Here is a 26,296-nt window from a genome sequence, read left to right as displayed (position 1 = left end):
GAGTAAATCATGGGCTAAGTTTCATTTTTGGGTGAACTTTCCCTTTAAGAGACTTCTTTTTAAAACATTTACAAATCTTAATTATTTTTATGACCGGTAGTGTAGGTTATAGGCATGCATGCAACTGTAGGGAATCAACACTTAATGTGACACATCTTTGCAGTCTAAAGGCAGCAATATGGCTAAATAGATGCAAGAATGAGAATACCAATCATAATTCAGTATGCAAAAATGTGAAAAGTAGAAATGTCCGGAACTGTATCTGTTTCTTCCCCTCATGCAGAAACAAGCCTCAGTGGCAGCTGAGAACAGTGTGCTGTGTAGTTTCCTGCATCATATGGAGAAGGGAAGTGGCCGTGGATGGCAGAAGGCCTGGTTCGTCATCCCTGAAAATGAACCACTGGTGCTGTATATCTATGGTGCTCCACAGGTAAGGCTGCAGTAACTAATCCACAGGTTTACACCATTATGTAAATGTGTGTTTCTGTAAAGTACGGATGTGGTTTCTACATTTTTGAGAAGAAATGAAACCGCCATGACTGCATGTACACCTGGTATTCATCAACTTTATGGGGATTCAGGTTTGCCTGATGTGTCCTGGACAGAAGCAAAAGACTTCCTACCCACTGCCAAATATTCTGTATATAACTATTGTCTGTTCTTTGCTGATTTAAAAGAAATGACTTGTATGATCAAAAAGATTGGAAAAGCCTAAATATATACACTACCATTTAAAATGTTTGGGTCAGATTTAAAAAAATTAAAAAAAGATATTTATATTTTTTTTCAGCAAGGAATTCCTTCAATTGATCAAAAGTGACAAAGACATTGATAATGTTACAAACGATTTCTATTTCAAATAAATACTGTTCTTTTCATCAGCTTTCTATTCATCAAAGAATCCTGAAAAATGTTTCACTGTTTCCACAAAAATAAAAATAAAAATAAATAATATATGTTTCTTGAGCAGCAAATCGTCACATCAGAATGATTTCTGAAGGATCATGTGACACCGAAGACTGCAGTAATGATGCTGAAAATTAAGATTTGATCTTAGGAATAAATTACATTTTAAAATATATTCAAATAGCTATTTTAGATTATAAGAATATTTTATGACTGTTTTACTGTATTTTTGATTAAATAAATGCAGCCTTTTGTGAGCAGAAGAGACTTCTTTCAGAAACATAAAGAATCTTACCAAACCTAAACTTTTGAACATCACAGAATTTGCTTGATGTCAGCATGAACTTTGTTCACACGTGCACATTACTATCTCTAGACAGATGTTAACACCAGGTAAACAAGGCCTTAGTGTCCATTCATGACTAATGCGGTTCACAGTGATCAGTTAATGGTTTACTAGGGAAGTATTGATCTTTTCTTCTTTTTTCTCTCTCTCTATGTACGCACAGGATGTCAAAGCTCAGCGCAGTATTCCCCTCATCGGATTCGAGGTGTCACTACCTGAATCGAGCGACCGTCTAGAACGTCGCTTCGCCTTCAAAATGAGCCAGAGTCACTTGACCGTTTACTTCAGTGCCGACTGTGAGGAACTGCAGCGACGTTGGATGGAGGTTTTGTCAAGAGCCGGCAGGGGTGAGGAGTTGCAGTCAAATGGTCCAATTTCTGAAGCCCTTGAGGAAGAAGGGGAGGAGCCAGCACCTACAGGAGAAAGCACATGATTGGCTGAAAAATATGATATCATTTTGCACACACAAACTGTACAAATGTGACCACAGCGACAGGATAAAATAGACAAAACACACACACACACATATACCTTCTCTCTTACACACATCTGTATTAATTGTCAGTTGTAAGTTGCATGAAATATCTACAGGTACGTTTCTCTGTGTATTGCTCATCTTGTGTGAGTGACCAGTGTTTGGAACAATCCGACTAAAGTGTGCACACTTTAAAGGTGACTTAACAGAAGACATGTGATTACATTCAACTCTTTCGGTCGCTAGCAGTTTCTTTGTCGAATCGACTGTTTCTGCCAAATCTCGAGGTGTTGTGAAGTGGTTTCTCAACTGATGCTTCTATGGGTGTGTTCACACTTGGCAGGTTTGGTTCGTTTAAAACGAACTCTGGTCCGATTGCTTTGTTAGTGCGGTTCATTTGAATAAGTGTGAACACGAAACTTGGTGCACAACAAACAAGCGGACCGAGACCACTGAAAAGATGGGTCTCGGTCCGCTTCCAAACTAACACTGGTGCGGTTTGACTGAAATATGAAACCCAGACGGACCAAAAACATCTAAATGAAACCAAAAACAGGACATGATGTCACAAGATGCGAACCTAAAATGGCTATGGTGTGTTACGGTTTGATACAGGTGTCAGAAACGTTGTTTCGTTTCAGCAGATCTTTGTTTGTGTATGTAACGAAGGAATTCCTGGTGCTGTTTTGACTCTTTTACGCATTTTATAAAGCTTTTGTGAGTTCTCAGCTGGTAAAAATACCAATCATATGTACGCACATACAATAAGCCATTTAGTCCAAAGCAAAATATACATCATAAAAGCCTTTTTTTTCCCTTTAGGTTCGTTGTTAAAAAATGAGAGTATGAATGGTAAGAGAATCAGGTCCAAATGTATTATTTTCTTTTTTGGTCCGCACCAAATGAACCAAGAGAACCGAACTACAAGTGTGAACACACCCTAACTCGATATGGATCCCGCTTGGTTTAACGAAGTGAGACAGTTTTTAGTATGGCAAGGTGGCTGCACATGAATGTTTTGCCTGGTTTTGTGAAAAGTTTGGGTGACACAGAGAGTCTACAGTAAAATACCCTAGTTTACATAACCAGAAGCAGGATGGAATGACCGATTTGGTTGATTTTAAATAAGCAAAAGTCAGTGGACTATCCGGCCAATATCTATGGCAATAATCCGCTTGGGAAGACGATCAAATCCTGGATTTCACATTTCGATTACATATTAAACATTGGCTATTGCGGTCAGCAGTGAATTGAGACAGGATTAGACACATGAAATTTTGTTTAGCTATGCAAGCCTGTGTTTATCTCAGAAACAGTGTGGTAATCAGGAATTGAACTGCTGGAACATAGCAGGAATATTTATTAAGCAGGTTTTAACCACTCGAAAACAACAGAAATATGTGCTTCCTGTTGACTCCATGGTCCCTAAGCTCAGAGAACACCACCAAATTTACTCTGCCACCTAGTGGGCGCTCATCATAATGCTCGGAGTGAATGTCAGGAAACCTGTCAAGAACATGTCAGCCCAAAATCAAAAGAAATTTTATTTTGCATAAAGTAAATTAAGCTTGTTTTAATGACCATTAAGATTTTTTGTTGCATTGTGACATTAATATTAAAAATCTCATTACTGTGATGTGAAATAAAATAAATTATATATTTAAATAGTAAATTATTTATACTGTAGTATTATATGTTGTACTGTCTGTAATTTATGCGAGTTGAGAATGATGGGAATTATAATGAAAATAATATGTCACAATCTTAATGGTCCTAAAAATAAGCTTGTTTTTATTTTAACAAAATAAAATGTATTTATTTTGGGGGTGAAATGTGATTTGGACATGTTTTTGTGAGATTCACATCTAAGACTGTCCCTTTTGCTCAAACTGTGCGGAAAAAAATGATTCTGAGAAGGAAAACGTGTGTAAAAGGAATGGACAGGGCTCTCCCTACAGGATAACAGAGGTTGTATCCTGTTGTTTGAGTGTGCATGAGTGATTTTATGAATGCAGAGGTTTGATAAGATTTTAGGTCATGAGGGTATGTATGTATCGGGCTAGTTTTTATCATTGAAAACTCAATGGTATCCCTGCCTTATTTAGAGGGGCTTTTGATAAATATAGAATATATATAAATTAAAACAAGGTAAAAGTTTTGATGAGGATATCAACCGTTTTCAACCATGTTGTATTTGTGTATAAAAAAAAATGCAAAAGATTAAAGGACGAACTCATTTGTAAATATAACTTATTCCTCTGAGCCCAGTTTTGTGGGTTAGGTATTGTCGAGAGCTTTGGTGTTTGATCTTCGTTTTGTGCGGTTTTAAATGGACTTCTGAGCTCTGTGGTAAATCCCAGGTCAAGAAAAGCTTAGGATAAGTTCTCTCATTTCACCACTTATTCCAGAGGTAGATATTCCGTGTTTTAGAAAGAGCTTCAGTTTCTTTTCCTCTTTTGAATCCAGTTTCCAAAATGTATTTGCCAATGTGAACGCCTGATGACTCATTGAGAACTGCTTTAACTCTTTGTGTTTGATATTGCTTTAATCTTGCTCTTTGTTGTCAAAGACATCGCTCGATTAAAAGTGAAGGTGAACCAGTCGGTGTGTTTTCCCAGTCCACCAGCCTGTCAGCTGTTTCCTTCCTCGAGGTACAAGAAAGGACTGTTGATGCCAGTGCACGGTTTGGGAGCGCTGATGGCTTCGGGACAGGGCTGCGTGTGTTTACTTCCATATGTTTACGACTTGTACTGGTCATTCCTAGATCCTCAGTTGAGCCTGCCCGTCACTTACGATTATTACACACACATCTCAACTTCCTCAGTATTATTGTTCTTGATATCCTGCCTTACTGATATTTCGCAACCCTGTGCTTATCTACACATTGTTTTTCACAATTGCTTTTTGCCAAAGTATACTGCAGAAAATGTTTTTTTTTTGTTGTTGTCGTCACGTTTTTTTTTTATTTTTTTTTACTTTTCTTTTTATACCAATATTTATTGTCTTTTTTACTCCTTGAAATAATTGTAGTGAGGGTCATATAACTCAACCAAAAGATGAACACTACCAAAATACAAAGGAAAAACACTACACATTAACATTTGGGAGAATAAAAGGTTTTTTTTCCTGTGTGTGCTATGTTTTAGTCCACACTAATATTAGATTTTTTTAAATCGCAGTCATTTCTATTCTCAGTTCCGTAGTCCACTAAAATGATTTCTAAACTGTATTTTGAAGGGATATAATATAGAATACAGATATAATTCTCTGTAATCTCAAACAAAAATAGTTTTACTGCATAATTCAAAAAAGATGGAGGTGAAATACACTGTAGTGAACAATTGTGCATTTTTAAACAGAGTTATCAGAACAATCTCTTTGATCTGACATTAAGTCTCGTATACAGAAATAGAGGTGCTATTTTATTGTTTGATCAAGGGAACAGCTTTGTGTTTATAAATAAATGACATGATGAGATCAGGAATTCAGTGTACATGAATGAACAGGCTATATAATCAGAGTTTCTAGTGTTTAATATGGAGGAGTTGCATAATGGTACTTGAAGGATTATTCTGTGTGGCAAAATCCCACCATTTGGGAGAAACATTATTTTGGGAGAATTAAATGTTAGTATTGTATATGCTTAAATCTGCATACCAAAAGACTTCATAAATAGACTCCATAAATCTGATGACGATAATGTAATCTATTCCTACACCTGGATTTTTCACTTGATTGTTCTAATATTGTTCATTTTTATAACAGTCCTATTGCACCAAAATCCATTTTGCCATGAGGATGATTACTTTGTTACACGCCAAACTTTTAAAACCTATTTATTGTAAACCGGCCTTTGGACGAGCAGGTTTCTTTTATATGGACATGTACAATGGAAGCTAAAGAGAGAAATGTTGAGGCATGGATCCTTGGTTTGCTCATAGACGTTAATGATTACCTGCCTAGTGATGATCCAGCATTCCCTCTCTTCTGCTGTATGGCATCATCACAGCATGCCAAACCTGGGGTATTGAAATGAGCGCCTCCTGACCCGTTTTTTTTGCTGCCTCATCATGTGATGCACGTCTGCAACAAATCAGCAGAGAGGGATATGTAAAACATTGCCAGATAGCCGGCCCTATAGCTGATCTTCTCAAGGACAGTAAACCGTGTTATTTTGCTCAGAAACACGTTCTCAGACAACCAAGAAATGGCTGCATCATAAGCTTTGATATGTTTTATTGTCAAGCCTATTAGCCAAACCATCACACTATATGGCACAAGTATACATGCTATTGTGTTCCCTCATGAAACATGGTTTATTGTACACATATGGGTATTGCTGTTATTTCAAGTACTATTATTATTATTATTGTTGATTCAATTAGTGGCAGGCCACTGGGTACCATTGTATGTTAATATCCCAATGAAATCTGTGCAAGATCATGAAAATGTTTATGAAATAAAGTAATAAAAGAACAGACGTCACATTTATTGGTTTTAATCCAAATGTGTGTTATTATAGTTTGTAGATTTTAATATCTTACAATGTATGTGTGTAAAAGGCACTTTCCTTCAATAGCCTAGATAATAACCATTTGTACTTTCACCTAGCTAGCTATATAAAAGTTTATCAGTCATATCTAATAGATCTCACAAATGTGATGTGTGACTTTAAGGCTTTCAAAAAGTGTACCCTATTAGTGGAATGCCTCAAAAACATACCTATGCATCCTTTCATTTAGGCTTAATACATTTTGCGATTCTATTATACCATTTAGCACTTTGAGATTTATTTTAATATAAAGTGCATTATAAATAAAATTTATTATTATTATTATTATTATTATTATTATTATGTGGTTAATGAAATCACACATTATTGTAATTATAGTATTCTATTCATTCGAACATCACAAAGAGATTTTATTTTCTCAGTGACACAGAGGTTCATCATATAAAGCTAAAGGATGACGAAATAGTTTGTAATGTTATATCAAAGGCTGACCTAATGCATGAAGTAAACAAGTATTCTATCGTTTGCCTATTGGCTGTTGTCAGTGAAGTCCCGCCCTGCTGCACAGCTATTGGTCCGCTCGTCTTTCTGTCATTACTCGGCTGATCATGGAGCGTCACTGTGGGGTTTTCCAGTCAGATGTACTAGCAGAGAAAAGAGCAAGAAGATAACGGTGTGCAGTGCACAGCAGTCAGACACTGATAGAGGAACTAAGGACTTTGGCCGTCAAGACGCGTTTGGTAGTTTTCATCAAGCTCCAGTCTAGACTGATAAAGAAAGCACCGATACAGGGGACAGTTAACATTTGAGGAAAATTTCTGCAGTTGACATCTTGCTAGCGATCGGGCAGTGCTGTACGAGAGTCCTCTATTTTAACCTCTTTAGAAAACAACTGCTTTGATATAGTTTGTTAACTTGAGCTCAGTTTATTATCTTTATTAGTTGCTCAGCTAACAGTCACTCTAGCTCGTTTATTTTGCTGTTTATATATACCATTGCGCTCCTGGAGAAAATGTCCAGCCTGCCTTCAGCCAGACCCGAGAAGGGCAGAGCGGAAGTGGCGTTACCTGGACAACAGGCGCAGACCGTCTACGTCATACTGGACTCCTCAGCCGAATCTGTCAATCTCATCAGGTTAGTGCACGAGCATCACTTGCTTAAACTCAGTAGTTATAGCGACTTCATTCAAACAAGTGGTTGTTTAACTGATTGTTGTTTTGCATTCACATCCATGGGATCCTGGTGCACCAGATCATGGACATAACTGATCTTAAAGGGATAGTTCACCTAAAAACTTGTTCCAGACCTGTATGAGTTTCTTTCTTCTGCTGCACACAAAAGGAGATATTTTGAAGAATGTTTTTGAGCAAACAGTTGATGGGACCCATTGACTTAACATGGAAAAAAAAATACTATGGAAGTCATATGGGGACTGCAAACTATGGGAACTCTTTGGTCAAAAACATTCTTTAAAATATCTCCTTTTGTGTTCAGCAGAAGAAAGAAACTCATACTGGTCTGGAACAGCATAAGGGTGAGTAAATTATGATATATGATATATAATGAAAATAATTTTGATTTTTGGGTGAACTATCCAGGCTACTTTGTAAAGCTAGTGATTGTTGCCTATTGACAACTCATGGAAGATAATCTAAATTGAATGTAGAAGATATATATGCAAGTCAGAGTACCTATGCTTTGGATAAGAGGTTGTTCAACTTGTTGACAAAAAAAACAACAACTTGGTATTGAAATAATTTTCACTCAGAACAGAAATGGCAAGTAACTCATTGAATTAAACACGGAATTTAGAATAAAAAAAAGACATTTATTTACAACTTATAAATATACATTTTCACAGTTTCAGAGTTTTCCATTTATTTAGGGTTATGCAACTTATTTTTGCTTATTACTTGACTCTCTTTTAGATCAGTTATTTACAGGTTAATTTCTCATTCTGCTCTGTAAAATTTAATTTAATTTTTAACTAAATAATTTTAAGTTATTATTATGCATAGTACCCAAAGTTGAGCAGAAGTTGAACATTGCCAAAATTATTGCAAGTCTCTTAATATTGTGTGCAGGAAGATGGTGAGGTCAGGAAAGCCATGGCACATTAAAATCTTGTTATGCATGATAATTCTAAAGGGAGTTTCCAGAATATCAAAAGAACATCTCCTAATTCCTCAACCCAGCCATCAAAGCCATGAACCAGCCTCCCCTGCCCTTCCATCCTGCCAAAACAATTCCTCTGGAATGTCTGTCTGTGTTACTCGTACCCACTATAGCCGTTTAACCGGAGGCTTAGCTTTGCAGTTTCTGTCCTGAGCCTCAGATTTCACGGGATATGACTCAGCAAATCTACCCACACATTTTCCCTTTCGCTTTTTTTTCTGTATCCATGTTTTTCGATCTGCTTCCTCTCAAGTTCATGCTTGCTGAGCGCACGCTATTTTGCTCCTTTTGTACCCAAAAAGAATGTGTTTTTCATTTGCTGTCCTCAGAAAAAAAAAGAGATGACCACAGCCTTTTCTGTCAATAGACCAATTACCATAAAAGTTTACAGTTTAATGTTTTACATTGCATAACTTGTTTTCAAAGTCCAATATTCTTTATTTTCACATCATCAGATAGGTGGTAGTTATATTCACTACAAAAAGAATCAAATTAACTAGGATTAGGTACTTTAAATTCTTATATACAATATTGCAAAAGTTTATAGTGCAGCTTACAGAACTAGAAATGTACAATACAGAAAATCAATAAGATCAGATCAGCTAAAAAAAGAAAAAGAAAAATTTAAAAGGGGAAACTAGAGTATAATACAATGGAAATTAATGGTTTTTGCTATAGAATTGATGCAGGGACTCCCTCTGGCGGTCACTATTGACTTTATGCTTAGTAAAAGAGTAGTTTTTATTAGGGCAGTCCGCGGCTAATATACGTGGAAAATAAATATTATGTAAGTGTAGGGAAAGTTTTGTCGTGTAATAGAAATTTTCGTTAAAATTGGGGTATTCCCCAATTATATTAGGGAAAGTTTCGTAGCCTGAAAAACTCTAGTCTAGTGCAGACTGAGTATGGTTTATATGCTTCATGAATATGAATTACTTTCCCCAGACAGCTAAGCTGATTGGCTCAAATGCAAGCGTGAGCGGGTGGGCGTTGGTCGGTTGGCCAATCAACGAATAGTAAAGGCCTGGCCAATGAATATTAATTTTGTTTTCCGACTGACAGCTACAGGGAGACAGAGCGAGGTTACCAAGCAATTTTGAATGACCTTTTTAATAAACATGAGCCAAGCCTTCATCGTAGTAGGTTTCGAAATTTCATAATGTCACCGGAGGATAGAGGAGCTTCGCGTGCGCGGAGTGGCGCAAACATGGCCACCTATGGGTGAAAACAAAACACAAGCGAAACTGCGATGCTCTCGTAAATCTCGCCTTTAGACCGTGCAAATCAGCGTGACAGCTCGTAACAGGCCGGGATTCAGATGCTGACCATGAGTTGATGCGGTTTACAAACCGGATTTACCGGAATGGTTTCGTCTGATAACGTTTGATCTGATTGCATCACTTGGATTATTGCACTAACCAGAAGAGGCTTTAGGTATGTGCTATCTGTGAAATGTTTAAAAATGCATTTAGAGCTCTTTGAAGATAATATTAATAAATTGTAAGTGTGTTTGTCGCCTTTCTGTTACAGTGGATATTGGTAAGATAGTGGATGTCTCTTAAACCCTTGTTGAGCTGCCTATCTAGACAGTACATCACTTAAGGTTATCAATGCCAAAAAGAAATGTTGCACAGATGAGAAGCTGAGTAGTTTTGGGGCATTTATGCTCAGGGTTTTGCCATAATTTTTTGACACAATTTTGGCCATAAAAGCTTGAAATATATGCTGTCTAGGTAGGCTTTATGAGCAACTTAACCTTATGTAAACTAGGCACATATTACCTACATAAGAAGTGTGTGTGTGTGTGTATATATATATATATATATATATATATATATATATATATATATATATATATATATATATATATATATATATATATATATATATATATATATATATACTGTATATTAGTGGTGCAGCAGATCACAGAACTGACGCCACGTTTGGAACATATTACGGTTTTTGAGTAAGAGATCAGGCCATTTTTGTCAATCAGCAAAAAAATTAAAAAGGAAAAAACAATTGAGTTGTCAGTAAACAAAAATAAGACCAAATTCACTAATTATAAGCATATATACATTTGTGTAAAATAGCACTGTATAGTGTTTACTGTATAAGCTAAATATAGATTCATCTTGTAAGTTGTTTTATTATGTGATTGGTTAACATTAATGACACGTACAGCAGCAGGTATTTATAGGCTGCTGTCACTTTAAGACCTAATGCACGGATCCAATATAATGATACACATCCTATTGCTTTCTCAACTGTTTATGTTCACTTAACATCTCCGTGACCCGGCAGTTGCGACTGACTTCACTTCAGTATTTTCAGAGTGAAACTCTGAGAAAAATAGAGGGTGTGGCTTGTTTTTTTCCCTTTGGGAATTGATTGGTTCTACAAAAGTGGGCGTTTTCCATACAGCTCGCTGACAGTTGAAGGGGATGTTCTATTACTAAAGACAAGAGAATTAAGTTTTTTGAAGGTTTCAGATTTTAAGCAAAGATTGCAGACAATTCATATTTTTAAATCTAGTTAAGATTTGAACATTTTAAGTGTATGATGATAACATTTAAACTTTTCTTGGGTGTTTTAAATGATAGACTGTACTGTATTCTGTGTAATGTATATGCATGCAGTTTTTCCCGCCATCAAAAATCTGTGATCTTTGTATTGAATAGTATTGGGAGTTTAATGACTAACACAGTTTATTCATTGCAGGATGTTACAGTAAACACCTCCTGTTCACAGTCTCTGCAACAACATGTCAGATTATGGGAGATGTTTGTGGTCTGACAGTATGTGACGTTGGCGTGTTCTTCCCTTCTCAGTGTTGAACCCCTTCTGCCGGAGTCTGGGATCGTGGCAGATATTGAGGTAGAAGGCATTTTCTCCACCGAATCGGAAACCTTCTACGAGCTCAAGAGTCAGCCCATCACCCCAAGGTGAGTCTGATGAATGATATGATTATATAAATATACTGAACTTCCTGTTTATATCTGTACTGTCTCTCACCTGCACATTTAGATTGTGGCCACATGCCAGAGAACCGCAATCATATCTGATTTACTTCCTGCATACTCTTCGAGTTAGATGTTTAGAAGTTTTTTATGTTTTGCCACATACCTGTTACATGTTGATTTAAAAAAAAAGAAGCTATAATCAGTTTTACACTATGAGAGTTACCGGCAATGAGTTCATGTATTTCTGAATTGTTGACATATTTTACATTCTTCTTCGTTTGCTGCTTTCAGTGTCACTCAGTTACTTATTGGTCATTTTATATGAGATTAACGTTTTTGCGCTAATTTGGTGAGCGCTGCATGTTTTTTTCTGAGATGAGGCAGGCCAGTGCATGCTGTCCTGAAGGCGTTTAGACGAGGTGTTGGGTTTCTGTTGGCAGAACTTCCCAGTGTCTGTTTCCAGGGACTTCCCAGTGATTCAGCACAAATCTAAACACAGTGATCAGTCATAATACCTCTTTCCGCAGCTCTCCTTACAAAAAACATATTGATTGTGGAGTAATATGTTTAAGGATAATGGGTCAGATGGTTTGATTACAGCAAAGAATGACATAACCAAGTGTTTTTTTAAGATAAACCAATTATACAACAGAGTCAAAGTTCACACACTGCTGTCTCCCACAGTCTCTCAGCTCTTATCTGACAGTGTGATCTGTGTGACATAGTAATCTTTGGATTTGCTTGATGCAAACAGTGTGTTTGAGGCAGCATGGTCTCTGCTGCTTGATTTCTGTACGCTCTAGGACTTCCCACCATGACTCATCAGTAAAAACGAGTCCGTGAGAAAGAAATGTGAAGGCCGTATTGTTGGAAATGCAAGACGGTATGGAGAGATTTGATTTGAATTTGCTCTAGTTGATAGCACTGCCTGATAAGATACAAAGGACATGTTTGTATTATTCTCATTTGGAAGTTACTTTGCATAAGTGTCTGACTCTGATAAAGGAGTATGTAGATGGTTATATTTGTTAGCTCTATTGTTGTTCAAGTAAACAGGAAAGGGTTTACGACCCAATTTATTCCATAATATATTTGAAAGGATAGTCAATGAGGAAAATATGTAGACTTTGTTTTTTCTGTCAGTTGAATGGATTGTGAGAAATTGTCTCTATTTGACATTATAAGATGAGAGGACCTAAAAAAAAAGCACATTAAAAAAACATCAACAGAAATAGGAAGTAGTTTCAGAAGCAGATTAAGTTGTATTTTTAGTTATAATTTTATAATAATATACGTTTTATTTTGATTAAATTTTATGAGAACACAACTTTTTGTCTTTGGAATAACATACACTGGTGAAAATAAGACACGGATTGTGTATTATATATGTAAATATGTTAATTTGTGACAACATAAAATAGCATTTGCAATGCATTTAACTTCCACAATGTGATGTATCTCAGAGCAGGAAATCATGCAGAGAAGTATTTGATAATAAATATTCATCAGGATTTAATTAGGTCATAAGGAGGCAATCATGTTATTGGTTTCTATATTCCACCACTTTGCCTCAGGTAGAGAGCGTCATTCAATTTTGATATTTTTCATCAAAGTTGCAAATTATATTTTTTTGTTTGACATATGAAAGTTTCATGATCTCATGAACGAGCTATACTTATTTCTGACCATCTTCTGTTTTATGTTTTAAATTTCTATTCTCATGCTGTCTGTTTTAAATTGATCTGGAACGGTGAACTCTCCGCCCTGTGTTTCAAAAATAGCATTTGGTAAGATGATTACAGCACGGGGGTGTAGCGTGGTACTACAAGCTTATTTACCTTCTCATCATCTGCCCCCGTAGTGGCTCACTGACCTCTGCTGACCCCGTGACCCCAACCGGCTCCGTGATGACGTCACGCGTGTTGATGAGGCAGGAGCTGATGCGACAGCAGGCTCAGGATCAGGAGAGACGAGAGGCCCAAAAACAGGCGTCCAGTGCTCAGCAGCGCCTCACTGACGCCACCCCTGCCATGTCTGTCGCTTCCACCCTGCCTGCAACCCCGGCCCAGGTGCCCGTGGAAGTGCTGAAGGTATCATATGAGAAATCTGTAACAATCAACATCAAAAATGATGTTTTGGATACTGTTTACAACATTAGAGGGAACTAAAGTTGTCCTGTGTTTGAATTTTAGGTTCAAACTCACTTGGAAAACCCGACAAAGTACCACATCCAACAAGCTCAGAGGCAACAAGTGAAGCAATACCTCTCTCACACCCTTGGCAATAAATTAGTCAATCAGACGTTGACAACATCGCCTTCGCCCCAGCCTGCCTCTGCCCCTGAGTTGGCCCCTGCTGCCAGTAGCACTCCCAGCAGCCCACTGGCTGTGCTCAGCCTTGGATCGAACAAAGAAGAGGTACGAAATTAACCCAGATAAAAAATGTTAGTTATAGAATGAATATCGCCAATAATATTGTGGGGTTAGTATGATTTTTTTTTTAAAGAAATTAATATGCATTAAATTGATCAAAAGTGACAGTAAAGACTAGACTGGGTAAACCCAGCCTGATCTGCCGGCCTTTTCGCCATGCAACTCACAGACTGGCTTATCCACCTGTCGTGTTTAACATGATGACGGATAGAGAAGTGAGGGGTCTGTGCCCGTTGATCATGCCTCTTGTGGTCTGATTGGTTGAAGGACTGTCCAATTGCATACAGAGTCATTTGAATAATGCTCGTTGATCACGCCTCTTGTGCAGTAGAAAATACAGAGCAGACTCCCCAGACCAATGTTCAGTCTTAAATTAAGCTTGGTCTGGTGATAGCCAGACAAAGTAAAGACATTTATAATGTCACAAAATATTTCTGTTTTAAATAAATGCACAAAAATATGAAGCAGCACAACTGTTTTCAACTTTGATAATAATAAGACATTTTCTTGAGCATCAAATCAGCTTATTAGAATGATTTCTGAAGGATCATGTGACACTGAAGACTAGAGTAATGATGCTGATAACTCGGCTGTGATCACAGGAACAAATTACACTTTACTATATATTCACCTAGAAAACAGTTATCTTAAATGGTTCCCATCATTTCCAATATTGTTTTTTTTCTCCTGTATTTTTGATCAAATAAATGCATCTTTCGTAAGAATAAGAGGCTTCTTTAAAGCTACACTGTGTAACTTTTTTAGTTTATTCTTAGCTAAAAACACTTAGTTCTTTCAAACATATATGTGCTCATTAATGTATATTTACTTCTTTCAAGTAATAAAGTATTCTCGTACGTTTATAATATACCATTGAAAATACATACGGGTGAGGGGTTCGAATGCCGGTCGCCATGTTGCCCCTCCATCTTGAAAGTACATTAGCCAAAGAGGGACATACCCATAAATTCAAGCTTCGCCTTTCGCGTTTTATCACTCGATGGCACGGTGTCGAATGTGAAGAGGGGGATTGCCATGTTAATCTTGGACTAAATCGGCCACCGTAGAAGTTGAAACGCAATCAGAATTGAGAGGAACAGAAACTAATATTGGCTGGATGGTCATATACCTTTTCACCGCTAGATGGGGGAAAATATCACAGTGTAGCTTTTAAAAAACATAAAAAAATCTTACTGGCCCCAAACTTTTGAATGGTAGTGTATATTTAATGAGTTTTAATCTCCAAATTATGTAAGTTTAACAGTACTACTACATCAATGCAATACAGTTATTGTAAAGATAATAAAGACAAAGTCCTTGAGCCAATGCCATAACAAAAGATGACCCATTTACACAATCACTGACAGGATAATGTGATGCTCTGTGCACTGGCCTACTTTCACATCCACATTAACAAAATATCCTTTAGATTTTAGTGTCACTTGTTTCTGGCATGATTCTAGGCTGTGTGTTTAAAGGGTATTTCAATGTGGTTGTTAGGATGTTCTGTGGGGTTTAATACTAATCCCCAAACTCTTTTCTTGATCTTCTTGATATGGCTTTGGTTCCTTCTTGAATGAAAGCCTAGTTTTATTTGTGTCAGTTTGAGTTGTGGTCAAAAGTGACATCTGACCTAGGAAAATTGTCATCTTCGATCTTTATTCAAATATTAATATTAATAGCATTATTTTGTAGTAAATGTATGCTTTTTCCTGTGAGTTTTTCTTCTTCTATGCATTTCTTTGCATTGTTAAATTAAATGTGTTCCTGTAGTTTGCCCCTTTTTTGACAAATAATTAAGATATTTAAAATATAAATATAAAATATTTTCGAAACAGTGAACCTAAAACCGTGAGCGATCTGTACCGTTACAAACCTAGTGGTGTCTGTCATTATTCCAACATTATCTTCATAACTTCTTACAAAATAAAAAGTTACCCCTCAGAAAAATTAACTTTCCTGTCTTGTCAACTTTATAGCCTGGTGTAAGCGCGGCGCGCACTCTTTAGTAGTGAAGGTGTGTGCTGTATATCACGTCACATCAACGCACACTCAAAAGTAATCGTGACAGGTCGTTTACATGGTGATTTTTTTCATTTGATCGGTTTATGAAAAGGTTTGTCCCACCCCTCTCAAACTGATTACAATTTAATTTGGTTTGGGCATTTTTATTCGAATTGAGGTGTTTATATGGTGCATTTTCATTTGGACTGGACTTTTAAACCGATTACAGTGCTCCATGAAAACACACTAAGGGTAGCACACACATTCTGAAAGCCTTTGGCAGAATTCAGATGAGCCATTTTAATCTAGATTAATTTTTTTTAATCTATGCCCACCTCTAATATATATATATATATATATATATACACATATAAATGAATATGCGCAACCTACTTTCACTTGCAAAGTTGCGTGTTAACTTTTACTATCCCTCTGACTAATTACGATAGAGATATTTCGTTTTGAGGATTTAGCATACAGTAACCTACAGTATCTCAAATCTGCCCCAGATCTGTCGCAATAAGATATCAGCACAATAACATTCACTCACATATTCTGTATATGATATTGCTTGTGTGAGAAATCAAAGTTTAGCATTGTGCTATCAAACAATGCTGCATTGACAGGATAAGGTTTATTCTCCAACCAGCTTGTACTTTAGGCTGCTTATTTTGCTAGTCATAGTCTGTGAATTTCACATGCTTACAAAACGGCACTAACCAGTAATTATTGTCCTAATAATCTCAAGTCTTAAGCCGTTTAGAGTATGGTAGACAACTAATTAAGTGTTTGGCTCTGAGACTCGGAAAGATTCTTTTGAAGAATTCGCCTCGCGTTTACTAAATACAATAGTGCGCTTTGTCAAGTCTGCGTGAAGTCGGCCAGACTCTCTCGGGCACTTTGCTTTTGGTACCACATTGTGCTGGTAAATATCACACTCGAGGCTCAATGACCCCAGCACACTTTGCACTTGGTGTGGGCTTGGCTGTTAAAGCCTTTCAGTCCTGTATTTCCCCTGTTCATGTACTGAAAGACCCTTCTCAATCAACCACTGGCCGGAAAACATTACGATGAAATACAAGCTGGCTAAGGTTCGAGACTTTTATCAGACTTTAAATCGGATGTCTGTATTTTTCATCTCCATGTGGCCGGTGTGTCACTCTGGAAACTGCTGTGTCGTGTGTTATTTAGACATCCTTCTGCCTCATGACTCAACATGGAAGTCACACTTAAGCAGATTTTTGTGCCAGAAGGCATCAAAAACATTATCTAGTATTCCTGCTCAGCCATTTTTATCTCTCTTTTTGATATGCACAGATTGAAGACGTCATCGATGACATCATCAGCCTGGAATCAAGTTTAAATGATGAATTTATGACCCTGATCGACTCGGGTTTGCAGCTTCCCAACACGGTATGTAGCAATCAACTCTATTGAGGATTAATTGAGCAACACCTTCATTTCATAAGAACTGATTCGGTAAATATTAAACTTGTTTTGAAACAGATCTTACCATATATATATATAATTTACTGATGATGATGGTTAAACAGCCATTAGTCATAGTTTCTACTAATTAATTGAAGCCCATTTCTGCCTTAGTCTTTTGCAAGCAAATTTGTCTCCAAGCGAATCCTGCTATGACATGCCATTGCTTTGGAAATACAATTTCGGTTTTCAAATCAGTAATTTTCAGTTGAGTCTGGGAGGAGTTCAGGTAGAGGCGCTTGCGTAATCCGCTACGATTAAAGGTTAACTGAGGCTCATGGGCTTCTGAATTGTCAGTGAAGTGTTTGCATTCGGGACGTTTGGGTTGAATGTAGGCTTGAAACACTGGAAGCAAATATAAACTTCTGACACATGGCTCACAATGGGTGGGGTCGGCACACCGCGGAGGAGTGACAGAGAGCTGCCGCGCACACGCATGCAGAAACACTGGCCATTCAACGTGTGTGTGCACAAGCTGATTTCTGTGGCGTTTTTAATATCACCTAAAGATATTTCCCTATTTCTAAACGGAGAGACACACAGAAAGAGGAAGCACTTTGCGGGTGTGTAAGAGAACATGAGGATTCTTGTTTTACTGCCGGAGAATGAAAAGAAAAAGGGCCAGATTGAGGTAAATTTAGCACATTTTATCTCTCTGCTTCATTGCCTGTGTTATAGCTTTCTGTTTAAATGCTGTGTGAAGGGTTTGTGTTTTAGTTGCTTTAGAGACAGCGTGGCATGTTGTGAACAGTCGGGTTTATTTAAGTGATGGGTTTATTTGAGCATGTGCTGGCTAAGATCTATGCCTTAGAGAAAACTTTGATGGATTTTGCATAATTGTTTTTGCACAGGTGTCACCTCATCGCTTTCACGACTCAAAAGCCACTTTTCAGGCTGGCTCTGTTTGTCAAGATGAATGAAATGTGTTTTCTGGTAAACTTGCGTGTTTGAAACTTCAAACATGGTTATGGATCTTATGTACCTAGTTTAATAATTCTAAAAATGTCTGACTTCAGTCTGAAGGCAGCTGTGGGTTGATGAAATACAAGCAGTAAAATGCAATACCACATTGATGAAATGCAAGCAGAACAAACTTCAATTGTGAAACTGTTTGTTGCATTCGGTATAGAAATATATGTTTTTATGAGTATTTTAAGCATAAATTTGTAGTTAGATGTGCTCTGTTTTATGATCTCAAAAGTTTTAGTAAGTACTGATGGTGGAAGGTTTATGAATTTTTATGTTTGACCTCCAAATGAATTGATATTCATTCATATAATCGTCCTTGACTTGTCCACTTTGTTTCACTTTACAAATAAATGTGCTCACAAGAACCGTTTGCCCATTGTGAAAGATAGATATGAAGGTTCATGTCTGTGGTTATCTGAACTGAATGAAGGTTATCCATACGCTGCACCATGTGTGATGAGGGGGCCTTTGACTAGATAATGGAGTGGGCGGGGTCCTGATTTGATGTGTTGTGGTTGATTTTCAACAGCTGCCAGTCTCAGGAAATCTCCTGGATGTTTACAGCAGTCAGGGCATGGCAGCACCAACCATCACCGTCAGCAACTCCTGCCCTGCAGACCTGCACAACGTCAAGAGAGAGTTGACCGGTCTGTATCACGGTCTGTGTCCTTCCATCTCTATATTTCACTGCTTATTCTTCTTCCTCATTTCTCTGGCACAGATCCTTCAACGAGCAGTCGACTCAGTCTGACTGTATCAGCAAAGTTACACACCACATTTGCCATTTCCCAATTTCACTGCAGTTCCAGTTGAGATCTGTTCACATACACACAATGTTAAAATACAAGAATTGCTTCAAATGATTCATTATTGAATCAGTGGATATTTGTGCTTTTGCAGAACTTGTGACTAAGTAGTTAAAGTAAATACCTATCATTCATCATTCACTGGTCAGCATGCTATAAAAAGAGAATTATAGAAGTAAAACTGTTGTTTTAGTAGCAATTTTATTTAATTTGCAGTTTTCATCAGACTTTTGTAATGATAGGAGGACAGATATGGTTTGTGAATCTTAAGCCACGTTCACACTGCAGCAGAACACAGTTGTCAGTCCTGTATTTGAGTCCTTATTACGTTTACATTCACACACCATTCTGATGTTTAAAGGAGCAACAAAAATTCTGTTACTGACATCACATCTGTACATTTTCGGGACTTCCAACCGCATTCTCTGGAAAAACCAAACTGGATAATCGACTCCAGTCTGAACAAAACTGGACTGGACAACTAGTTGTCTGTCACGTCATATACAGTGAGAGAGAGCCGCTCTGTGCATGAGTGCACAAACGCGTATCTACCGTGTGCTGTGGGTTTTTAATGCGTGGTTTCAAAAACTTACAGCGACAGAGTTTGTCATCTGAAGGTTTTAGATCCGGTCCTAGTTCTCCACCAGAGCCAGTTTTGTGTTGTACACGACTCAAATGCTTTGGTCTCCCAAGAGACATAAAACCTGCTATCGGTTAATGAAGAATTGATAGATGAAATCAAGGCTCGATTGGACTCTTGTCGTGTCAAAAATCATAAGACTCAGTTTTATGGACATCGCCGGTCACTGCCGATATGGTTCCCAGTAAGAGAAAACAGCCTTGACTTCTATTGCACATTCATATAGACAGTATTCGAGACGCTACTATAAGTTGCTGTGTGAACAAAACATTTCGAGACTCACATCTGTGAGTAAATGCGGTTGTCAATCCTATGAACTGACAGTGTGAACGTCGTAGCCTATTTAGCTAACATAAAACCTTAAAAGTGCAGTGAAGTACTTCCTTGTATCTCAGTTTACTAGAAACAAAGTTATTTGTTGGGTGATTTCCACAAAAAGCCCCCATATCTCAACCAGTCTGACAATAACTTTTGGGACAGAACCATCTGTTTGTTCAACCAGTGGCAGACTGAGGAAGTGTTCAGCATACCTGTTTGAAAAGAGTCGTTTTTGTGGCAGCTCTGTCTGGTGATAGTAGTAATAAAGAAATTGCACACTTCCCCATTCAAATGAAATATAAATTGTCATGTTATTTGTTTTGTTTTTTACAGATGCAGAGGCAAAAGCTATTATGAAGGAAAGACAGAAAAAAGACAACCATAACCTCAGTGAGTTTTGATTTGATCTCTAAGATATGTCATTACGATCTGCACGTAACCTGAAGATTAATCGTCTTAACCGGTAGAGTATAAGGAAGTAAATTACATTTCTGTTTATCTGAAACATGTTGCCTGTCTAGTTGTTCCCATCCATTTGAAGTATGTGTGTGTGTGTTTTGTAGTTGAGAGAAGAAGAAGATTCAACATTAATGACCGCATTAAGGAACTTGGAGCTCTCATTCCAAAGTCCTCTGACCCGTCAGTATTTCTGCTCTCATTTTCACTTCTCTCTGGTTTTCAACACTGATCGTTTGCACTGCTGAATGAATTCAGTTAGAAAGATCATATAAGTTATAATGACACTGAGGTACAAAATTCAGAGACAATTAGTGAATATTTCATTATTTGAATTGTTTTAAATATTTGTTTTCAGATTTAAAAAAGAAAAAATAATCTAAGTAGTATATGAGTGGAGTATTTTGGATGATTTAATTCAGTGCATGCGTCTGTAAGAGTATTTGCATGTTTTCTCAACAGGGAAATGCGCTGGAACAAGGGCACCATCCTAAAGGCGTCGGTCGACTACATCCGCAAGCTACAGAAGGAGCAGCAGAGAGCCAAAGAGATGGAGATGAGACAGAAGACACTTGAACATACCAACCGCAGTCTGCAGCTGCGCATTCAGGTATTCTGCAGCATACGTTTACATACAAACTCTTTATTTTATATACTATTATAGTTTTTAAAAATGTTGATTTTAGTTATTTTATATGCTTTTGTAATGTGTATTATGTATAATACAGTATATTAAAAATCTCCTGACATATAGCGAAAAGAATTGACTTCAACTGCGCTTTAGCAGTTCAAAATCACTTTTTTTTTAACCACAATACTTAAAAATGCATGCCACCGATAAGCTTTTTTGACTGCGTAACACAGCAACATCACGTGAGGGCATAACCATGATAGATAGGATAGTCCAAAAATTCTACTGGTTGACATTTTTACCGGTTAATGATGTCTACTATGAATTTTAGCAATGGCCTAGTGGTTACGCACACGTTTCGGACACATTGGGCCCTATTTTAACAGTCTGAGCGTATGGTTTGAAGCAAATGGCCTGAAGCACATGGCGTAGGTACACTTAGTCCAAATCACTTTTGCTAGTTTAACGATGGGAAAAATGGTCCACAAGGGTCTCTTAATGAGTCAAAGGTGTGTTTTGGGCATAATGTCCAATAAACCAATCAGAGTATCATTTCCCATTCCCTTTAAAAGCCAGTTGCGCTGAGTCGCACCATGGTGGATTTACTATTTACATGAGGGAATTTGTAAACGGAAAGACTGAACGCTTCTCCAGAGGGGAATCCTTTTATTAATAATATTTAAAAAATGTTTGTGTGCTGCTGCTTATCCCTATGTGTGTAATAAGCAGAGTGTACGCACATTTTGCACTCATCTATAGGCGCATATTACTAGCGCACCCTTTAAAGCAGCACTTGGCAACTTTTGCTCTCTGGGTCCCCCTACAGTTGGGAAAAAATAATGTCCTCAACTACTGTCGTAAGATCTGTCATCCTACAACAGGGGGTGCCATCGCGCGTGCATTTGTTGACATGACAACCCTGATAGCCCTGAACTAGTGATGCATGGGTCGTCTCATAACCCGCGGACCCCGTATGTCTATTTAATGGTCGCCGGTGCGCGGCGGGTTGTAAAAATATATACAGTGGTGCTGGGCGGGCCAAATAACTTAATAAAAGCGGCCCCGCGGGTTGGTGCAGCACTAACAGTTCCCCTGAACACTGCAAGAGGAGTTCTTCTGGCGTCGCGTGTGAAATGTCTTCATCCCAGGTACAGTCAGTGGCATATGTTTCAGCAGGTCATATGAATATAATTTCATGGGTTTTTTTTTTTTCAAACGCCAAATAATCGCGATGCTCACGTTTACAAGCCAGCGTCATTATAGTAGTCTATTGGTTACCGTTTTACAGAATCTATATGATACTTCAGTTCAATGTTTGAGTGGTAGCTCACCGTAACAAGCAGGACAGCAACGGTCGGGCACGCCTCCTTCAGCTCACGCCAACGAGCAAACGCTGGTCACATTTTGATCCTCGTCCTGCCTTTAATCCCATCATTTTTTCATTTCCTCTTATTGCTTTCCTCCAACAAAACCTTTTCTTTCTTATTTGTCTCTGCTGCTTCGGACATGACTATATTATCCGACGAACAAAGTTGGGCTCGCACGTCCGAATGTAAGGAAGTGTGTGTGTTGGTGGAAGTGACGTATGTGCCGTAAAGCAGTCGAATTTTGTAGTTCTTTTCTTTTTCTCGGGTTACTACCCGAAACCCGAAGTTTAAAAGTACGATTAAAAACGATACAGACCCCATCAGGCTATGGCAGACGTGTCATTCAACCTATTGTAAGTCGATTTATCAGCACAAGAGTCTTGAAAATATATTATGAAGGTTGAAAAGTTACCTAGTGTTGCTTTAAATAACACAAAAACACCACTGTTGGTAAATGGCGCAGTTGTTTTCAGTTGCCACAAAATAGCAACGTGCCAACAATGCCCCTGAACACACCTTGTTTTCAAACCCATGGGTGAACAGATGGGTGTGAGTGTATTTGCTATTTAAACAATGTGACGCTGGACTGGAAAATTATAACTGCGTCACATTGCACCAGGTGTATGATAGGGCCCATTGAGTTCTGGTGCTAATGCAAAACACTCTAATTAGAGTTCAACTTAAATTGTGTCCTGATCCCATACCCACTTCCTTTGCCTCATCATTTTTTTACTCTTACTGTCAAAAAGGCTAAAATGGATTAAAGAAGGAGATATTGACACTGACAGCGTTTTAAATCACTGGAGCTCAGTGTGTCTTTGTTCTGTCAGTTTCTAGTAGTAGCCATTTGTGGTTAAAACTGGTGTATCCGTGTGTATCATGCAGCAGATAACGGTTTGCAATCCCACTGGTAGTTTCCGCATCACACCATCGCTCATTCGCATAAAGCTGACCTTAGTTGAACTCTGCTGTTGCTTTCGATGCCAGAAAATGACAACTCTTATTAAAACCCAACGTCTGCAGATCATCTTAAAACGAATGTTCCTTAAGTTGTTGTGCATGTTTAAATGCCCCTCTTGCAGTTGAATGATTGTGCCTGTGTGATCGGCAGGAGCTGGAAATGCAGGCTCGTCTCCACGGCATGTCTTCATCTCAGATGTCTGATACAACGCTGACCCAGCCGCAGGCTTTAACTCTGGATCACAACCTCAGCAATGACCTCTCCAAGACCCTTCTTTCCCTCAACCAGGCCACGCCCTCTACTTTCTTGTCTCCGCCTTCTTCTACCTCTTCAGTGGGCGGGGCGGTCACCAGCCCTCTGGACCTCGGGACACTCAGCTTCGGCGAGCTGGATGACCCCGCTGCCTCCGTGTTTAATTCAGCTCTGATGGTGGATATGGGGTATGGGGATATTTTGATGGATGACAGCAGCGCACTGTCGCCTGTAGGGGGCGCCGATCCCCTGCTTTCCTCAGTCTCCCCGGGAGCGTCCAAAACGAGCAGTCGCAGAAGTAGCTTCAGCATGGAAGAAGACTTGTGATGGCTTCAAACCGGACGATAGTTTTGCTTTAAGTTGCAAATCCTGCTTGTGCTCTCCAATATCGGCCAGTAGAGGGAAGTGTCTTTATTAATCGTTGTACTGTAGAAGTCTCATAAACATTTTTCTAGAAGTGACACAAGTATTGAAAGACTTCGGGAGCAGACGCTGGTGTTTATTATCTGGACTATATATCTATATAAATATATAGAAGAATATATTTACATTAGAGTAGATTCAGTCCAAAACATCTATTTTGTGTTTTTAATATGCAGTTGTATGACAAGTAGCACTAAATATAAACTTATGGACACAAACCACATGCATTTATTATATCGTAAATAGTAAAAATTATATGATTATTTTTAGGTTCAGACCTCAGTCTAATAGTGGGCTCCAAAAGTCTGAGACTTTGAAATATGCAATACGCAGGATTTTGTTTCATAAATGGAGTAAAATATATTGGATTCTGTATTTGTCAGCTGCTGTCAAGTGAAAAGAGACAAACCAAATACTAAGATGTTTAACTTTTACCTTATATTTTTATGCAAATAATATACACTACTGTTCAAAAGGTTTTTTGTTTTTTTGTAAAGAAATTAATACTTTTATTCATCAAAGATGCATTAAATTGATCAAAAGTGGCAGTTAATTCATTCATATTGTTAAAAATATTTCTCAAATATTACTTTAAATAGATTCCACAAATATATTAAGTTTTCAACATAATAATAATGATCGATAATAAGACATTCTTAAGCAGTAAAGCGTCATATTAGAATGACATCTAAAGGATCATGCGACACTGATTACTGAAGTAATGATTACAGGAATAAATTACATTTTAAAATATAGAAACCAGTTATTTTAAAATGTAATAATATTACAGAATTTTACAATAAAAATCTTTACCAACTCCAAACATTTGAACAGTAATGTAATTTGTAATTAAAGATATTGTATTCAATTATAAATATCTCAGACTTTTGGAGCTGACTGTATGTCAGTGTTTACTGTATAGGTAGCTTATCAAATTCGAAAGGGACAGTTGTGTTTTATTTCCCTTTTTTAATGGTAAAGTGTGTGTATCTGTACGCTGTACATCCGTGAGTTTGATAAACCTGCTCCTAAACATGCTTTTAATGTCCTCAGGAAAACACAACAGAGAAAAGAGAACACCCTGTTCAGCTCTGCTTTCATTTCCTGCTGGAACATTTGTGTTCTTATGTGAAACTGGTGTGATTATTGATATTAATTCAAACCAGCTTCATGTCGAGGGTCTGAAAGGTGCATGCTTGATTTTGATTGTTTGATGCATAAACACATGAAGAAACACTGAAATAGAGTCGAACATGGTGTTTGTGTCATACAGTGTGTGCCAGTGACCTGCGTTGCACCTCAGCCTCTATGATTTTGATTTGATCCAACCGAGACTAGTCATGTGCTGATGTCAGATTGTCTATGCAAGTACTTTCATAGTGAAGTAGCAGAGGGTTGTGTGAGCAGATGACCGTCCCGTTTCCTTTGACATTCAAAGACCTTTCAGCTCAGAATGTTGCTCTTCTCAGCAAGAGAGCCACGAATCACATTAATGAATGGTCAAACCCTTTGGCATTTATTACTGCTATCAGGATTAGGATGACATTCTGAAGTTCTGTGTTTATTTATTCCATGGCTCATTCTGCTATTGGTGTTTTTCGGACCTGATTATAGGTATTAACGTCATATCCTGTTTTAGACGTTTTGGAGCCGAAAGCAAAGGAAATCAAAAGAAAACACGATTTTTTATGAATCTGTACAGTTGATGGCGCAATATTTCTAGATGACCATGTTGAAAAGAGAAAGTGTTTTATACCACACAAGAATGATACAATGTTTTTTACCCTGTTGTGACCGATCTGAATATGTATGTTAGTACTATCAACTTGTTTGAAATGTCTTGTAGTTAGGCAACATTACAGCTCATCTATGATGCATCATTGGGAATAGTTTAGATAATATCTAAATATATTATGTGCTGATTTAGCACAGTGACTAATATACATTCAAAAAGAGTTTTATTTTACACATAGATCATACATTTAACATTACATAAAATGTATTTTCACTGCTATTTAAAATAAAACAACTGAGACATTAATATCCACAGTGATGGATCGTTTTAGAAACCTTGCTGGCAAAGAGGGATCGGGATTTAGAAACAATCTGTAGAAAATAATGTAGAAAAACATTAAAGCTTATTGCAGTGGCCTGTTCACACCAGGTTC

General features: G+C 37.7%; 2 protein-coding genes across 7 annotated transcripts in view; both read left to right on the top strand.

The window, feature by feature from the left end:
- Nucleotides 1-6,207, top strand: part of fgd1 (FYVE, RhoGEF and PH domain containing 1) — a 62,577-nt gene extending 56,370 nt beyond the window's left edge. For all 4 annotated transcript variants that reach the window (XM_067414377.1, XM_067414375.1, XM_067414379.1 and 1 more), the window contains exons 16-17: nucleotides 284-430; nucleotides 1,416-6,207. In XM_067414377.1, coding sequence (XP_067270478.1) covers nucleotides 284-430; nucleotides 1,416-1,685 — 417 coding nt within the window. In that variant the 3' untranslated portion in view covers nucleotides 1,686-6,207. The remainder of the gene's footprint in view (nucleotides 1-283; nucleotides 431-1,415) is intronic.
- Nucleotides 6,208-6,868: 661 nt separating this feature from the next.
- Nucleotides 6,869-26,071, top strand: tfe3a (transcription factor binding to IGHM enhancer 3a). Of its 3 annotated transcripts, none has more exons than XM_067414373.1 (10): nucleotides 6,869-7,374; nucleotides 11,250-11,363; nucleotides 13,243-13,471; nucleotides 13,574-13,798; nucleotides 17,135-17,230; nucleotides 18,804-18,921; nucleotides 20,372-20,428; nucleotides 20,602-20,677; nucleotides 20,957-21,104; nucleotides 23,604-26,071. In XM_067414373.1, the coding sequence occupies exons 1-10, from the start codon at nucleotides 7,253-7,255 to the stop codon at nucleotides 24,030-24,032; spliced, it is 1,614 nt and encodes a 537-aa protein (XP_067270474.1). In that variant the 5' UTR covers nucleotides 6,869-7,252; the 3' UTR covers nucleotides 24,033-26,071. The 3 variants fall into 3 exon arrangements, with proteins under 3 accessions (XP_067270474.1, XP_067270473.1, XP_067270475.1); XM_067414372.1 differs by having other exon boundaries at nucleotides 18,804-18,933; XM_067414374.1 differs by lacking the exon at nucleotides 6,869-7,374 and adding an exon at nucleotides 9,447-9,849 and having other exon boundaries at nucleotides 18,804-18,933.
- The last annotated feature ends 225 nt before the right edge of the window (nucleotides 26,072-26,296 follow it).

This window comes from Pseudorasbora parva, chromosome 13 (genome assembly GCF_024679245.1).
Source record: "Pseudorasbora parva isolate DD20220531a chromosome 13, ASM2467924v1, whole genome shotgun sequence".
NCBI lineage: Eukaryota > Metazoa > Chordata > Actinopteri > Cypriniformes > Gobionidae > Pseudorasbora > Pseudorasbora parva.
Note: the sequence above shows the minus strand (reverse complement) of the source record. Positions and strands in the feature narration are given on the sequence as shown.

What these genes read in the sequence shown, in the direction of transcription:
- tfe3a (XM_067414372.1), top strand. Translation starts at nt 7,253, where the DNA reads ATGTCCAGCCTGCCTTCAGCCAGACCCGAGAAGGGCAGAGCGGAAGTG. An exon ending in GAATCTGTCAATCTCATCAG is followed by an intron (nt 7,375 to 11,249) that starts GTTAGTGCACGA and finishes TTCCCTTCTCAG; the next exon opens with TGTTGAACCCCTTCTGCCGG. An exon ending in GTCTGCAGCTGCGCATTCAG is followed by an intron (nt 21,105 to 23,603) that starts GTATTCTGCAGC and finishes TGTGATCGGCAG; the next exon opens with GAGCTGGAAATGCAGGCTCG.